We start from the raw sequence: 4,929 nt of genomic DNA on the forward strand, positions 1-4,929 counted from the left end.
AGACAATGTAGTACAACATGCATTTGGTCAGTACTCGTCAAGTGAATTGGCTCATAAGACAAAGAATGCTCATTCTAACAATCATGCTTCATTCAACAGTCATTTTGCCTCAGCATATGGGGGCTGGGGGCAAGAAACTTGATGGAATATGCTATACTCATCAAGAGTTTTCCTCAAACCAATGTATTCTGCCTCTGTTTGATTGAAAATATTTGACTTTTCATTCAAATAAATATTGACATTATCTTTAAAATCTTCAAAAACTTGATCATATCATATATGTTGGCAAAACAGTAAATCCATGTTAATTGGGAATAAGCATAAGTTTGCAAAGTCCCTAAATCCATTTATGCCCAAGAACCAATGCAAGTCCCCACACATTTGAAAATATAAGATCAAGAGGAGTCAAAATAACACACATCAAATTTGCAAAAGATAATGAATGGGCTTTTCCATTCAAACAATCCTCACACATCTGCTTTTATAATAATTAAAGTGCAGTAAACAAAAATAGTGAACAACCTATCAGACAACTTGGAAAGGGGATGCCCAAGCATTGATGCGATGATCCAATAATGCTTTTTCTCCATTACAAAACATCTTTATTTCCCGCATCAACCGCTTTATTTTCTGCATTAGCATCTTCATTGTAGCTTATTGTTTTGCCAAGTGTTCTAGATTTTCTAATCTGCACCATCCCGCATGATATGCCTAACGAATGTTTATCAAACTTAGTTCGTTGCTGATGGGATGGGATTCTCCTGAACCTAGGTACCATCTCGAGTCATCAGTGGAAGACGTTGATGCATGAAACATTTTGAGGCACTGGATTGGACTAGGAAACACTGTACTACTTTCCACCTGTTTTTATAATTTTAGCACTGACTTGAAACTGGTGCTAGGTTTATCATAGAATTGGCCTACAACTCTCCCATGTTTCTTATAATAAAAACAACTTGAACTACGGCCTCGATTCTGATTTTTTGTTCTCAGAGTTAGTTGATTTGTTACCATACTATATTGTAAGTTCATGATTGAAATTTTTTAGCATCCAACAAAGTGATTCTGTAGTTCGCAACAACCATACAGTTCAACCAAGGTAGTGGAATCTCGTCCTGCGGAAATTAAACTTTCAAAGGTTGCATAATCAGGTAACCAATAATAGTTTTAAAGGTTGCATATAATAGTGATTGAATTTGATCTTATACTTTTACTTTTCCTTTGTTTATCTATATGAAATGGTTCTAAGAAGACGTGCATAACCAATAAAGTTAAAGGAAATTAAGAACGCTAACTGTTGTGTGCCTAGGAAGCTTGTTTCGCTGGGCAATTGCTCTGGGAACTCAATTTGAAGCTGGAAATTTATTCTTCTATATCAGTCTCATTTTCGATAAATAACCTACAAATATAAGTTTGCGTTTGCATTCCTTTCTATTTAGATGCTTAATTTTGTTGGCACAATCTCAAATCACATAGATCAGAGGCAATCAGAGACACCCTTAACATCAAAAGAGAATACATGAGATTGTTGACAACTACTCATACTTTTTAAGTGAGTCATGGGTGGGCTGCAAAATTGCACATGCATGTGCTTTCAGTCACCAATAATCCCCACATGAACACAAACCGTTTGTGAAAAAATGAAACCGGCTGTTGTCTCTGACAACGATCTCGCGACCAGTAATCTTTGAGATGAGTTTCATGCAAGTATGGCAATCACTGCAAATGCGCAGATTCTTGACAATGCGAATGACAGTAGCAGGTGTTGTACTAATAAGACCGAAAGCAACAGCCAATTTTTCACTATGATGAGCAAGGGATATTTCCTTCTCCTCTTCGTCTATATCAAACAAGACCGATTCAGTACCAGGTACATAACCTGCTTCTTTCAGCTCCTTTGTTAACTCATCAAGCTTCACACAGATCGCCTCATACAAGGTATCCGACCTATTCTCCACACGGAATTCATGAACTCGTCCATCCACCTCGATCCAACTGGAACCAGGCACTTTAGTTATACCTCCTTTTCTCATTGCTTCTCTAAGATCTTCGGCGGCATCCCACCTTCTGCTTGCACATAATATGTTGTAAAGCAGCACATAGTTACCCGAATTATAAGGCTCCAATTCAATCATTCGCTTTAAAGCAAGTTCCGCTACTTGCAGATTCCCGTGAATCCTACAGCCACTCAAAAGTGCACCCCAGACGACTGCATTGGCCTCCATTGGCATATCATTGATCAACTCAACAGCCTCTTCTAGATAACCTGCACGCCCGAGAATGTCAACCATACAGCCGTAGTGTTCTACCTTGTGACTGAAACCATAAATTCGAAGCATATTGTCGAAAAATCGGCGACCATCATCGACTAAGCCAGCATGACTACATCCATAAAGAAGACCAATGAAAGTATTCTCATCTGGTTGGACGCTCATTTTCTCCATTCTGCTGAAAAGGCTAAGTGATGCCTTTGCACAACCGTTCATGGCAAGTCCATGTAGGATCGCATTCCAGACGATTATGTCTTTCTCCTTCATCTCCTCAAATACCTCCCAAGCTTGATGTGGAGACCCACACTTAGAATACATATCAATCACAGATGTGCCTAACACTGGATTTCTCAACAAGTCATCCTTGTTGATCATACTGTGGATGTGCTTTCCTAAACTCAGAGCGCCTAGCCGAGCGCAAGCGGAAAGAACACCGACCATGGTGAAAGAATCAGCCTTCACATTCTCCTGCTGCATCTGAGAAAAGAGTTGTAGAGCCTCATTCGGTTGGCAGTTCTGGGAATACCCACAAATCAAGGCACTCCATGAAACCACATCCCTCTCAGGCATTTGATCAAACACTCTGCGCGCTTCATCTACTTTTCCGCATTTATTGTACATATCGATAAGAGCGGTAGATACGAAGACGCTCTTTCCCAGCCCCTTCAGTTCAATGTAGTTATGAAGCGAGCGTCCAATCCTTGAATCACCCAACTGCGAACACACAGACAAGAGACGCACCAGAGCTAAGCTATCGAGCTGAATATAGCTCACTAGTGATATGTGGAAAAGATCAATAGCCTCAAGTAAATGGCCTCGACGTTCATATGCACCAATCATGGCGGTCAATGCCACCGTGTTCTGGTGACGCATTTCATCGAACAGTGGACGTGCAACTGTTAGATCACCATACCTACCGTACATGCACACCAATCCAGTGCCAACGAAGACATCTACTAGAAGCCCGCTCTTGACGATCTGGGCATGAACCATCTGTCCAGAAACAACATCAAGAAGGCAGCTGCATGCCTTGAGAACAAACGGATAGGTGTAATTGTTGGGCAACATTCCAGAATGAATCATAAAGCCATACATCTCCATGGCTTCACTCATGAGATCGTGGAGAACGTAACTTCTGATCATTCCGTTCCATAGGAAGATGTTTGGTTGGCGAGCAGAGTCAAAGAGTGAGCGGGCGTAACCCACCCACCCAAACTGGTCGCAGACTCGTATAAGCATGTAGAGGAGGAAGACTCTCTGCTCCAGAGCGTGGCGGAGCATATGAGCATGGATGCTCTTCAATTCTTTCAGTGTGCTGCATCCTCGCAAAACAGCGTTCTGGATCTCCAGATATTTTGAAGAGGAGAAGGACGAGAAGGGTCTTCTCCAGGACAAAGGTGTAGACTGGGACAACGACGGGCGGTGTAGCAGCGGCCACCGAAGTGGTTGTAATAGCAGCTCTCGCGGCTGCTGCGCCTGAGCAGCATGCAAACATCGGCCATAGCATAAACAGTTTGTGAGAAAGAGAGAACCTGTTCGGATGCAACAAGACCGCGTCGCCGCCAGGAAGAAAGTGAAGTTCCGCGTCAATGGGCAAGCGGCAGAGAAAGAGAGAGAGGAGTTTTGGAAAAGGGAAGGGAGATCAGAGGCCAGGTTGCCAAACGGGGAAAGAGGGCTTTTGACGCCCCCAAAAAAGGCGTGTTTTAACCTGCTCTGGCCATCGCCCAAACGGGACTTTTGCCTCTCTTTACTGCAAATTACTACGATGCACAAGAAGAACTCGATACAGTCGCCGTATTTTTATTTATATCGCCGTATTTTATTTTTAATAAGGCTAACTTGGTTTTCATAAAAAGGCGATTTTTTGGTTTTCCCGTTTTGTTCTTTATCGGAGAGCTTCTTTGGTGTTCAATCTTACAGACCATCGAATTAAATCATTTTTGTACAGACATTTTTTTTACTTACCCACATTTCGTATAGTTCTAACAATGGTAAATGTCAGCATTTTTCTCTTTTTTCTAGTAAACATGTCTAAAAACTAAAACAAAGAGACATTCTCAAGCTTGCATACTTTACAAAAATTATACAACACAGGGAAGGTTTTTTTTTCTATGTTTCTTGTTGCAAATTAGATAGCGATTCGGCCGCTTTCTATTTCTTTAGGTATCCTACAAATTGAATGAAAAATGTTTTTGCTTTATTTTTTTTCCAAATTCTGTATGTTCATTATTACAAGTATATTGCCTTTGAGTTATATATATTTCATGGCATAGTATCACTTTTTTTTTTTTTCCTGTTTCAAATAGTAAAGGCATGTTTGGCAATAGTAGAACCACATTTGGTATGGTGAATAGCAGGGCCGGGTCTACTCTAGCGCATGGAGTGCCTCCCCCCATACCCTTATTAGTGCCCCTCGAACCTGACTCACTTGACACTAGGTCCCAAATTTTAGTCGTGCTACGTTGCTGCTACTAGCGCCTTGTGCCGGTTCTTATTCTACTTTGGCCTAGTCAGTTTGCAGTCCTCTACATGGAAGGGTGAAGTTATGAACTTTTCATTGTAGATGCTGAATTATAGTTTTGACCGAAAAATACAATTTTTAAAATTTTTTGTATAGGTAAAACTAAAAATTTTAAAATTTATATATAAACTTTTAAAT

General features: G+C 40.8%; 1 protein-coding gene across 1 annotated transcript; it reads right to left on the reverse strand.

Annotated features, from left to right (window-relative positions):
• Positions 1 to 1,429: 1,429 nt before the first annotated feature.
• Positions 1,430 to 4,275, reverse strand: LOC116255230 (putative pentatricopeptide repeat-containing protein At3g08820). Its single transcript, XM_050078089.1, has 2 exons — positions 4,236 to 4,275; positions 1,430 to 4,030 (listed from the first exon to the last, which is right to left on the reverse strand). Exons 1-2 carry the CDS (start codon positions 4,273 to 4,275, stop codon positions 1,599 to 1,601), a joined length of 2,472 nt encoding a protein of 823 aa, XP_049934046.1. The 3' UTR covers positions 1,430 to 1,598.
• Between the last annotated feature and the right edge of the window lie 654 nt (positions 4,276 to 4,929).

The sequence above is a fragment of the Nymphaea colorata genome, chromosome 5 (assembly GCF_008831285.2).
Source record: "Nymphaea colorata isolate Beijing-Zhang1983 chromosome 5, ASM883128v2, whole genome shotgun sequence".
Lineage (NCBI taxonomy): Eukaryota > Viridiplantae > Streptophyta > Magnoliopsida > Nymphaeales > Nymphaeaceae > Nymphaea > Nymphaea colorata.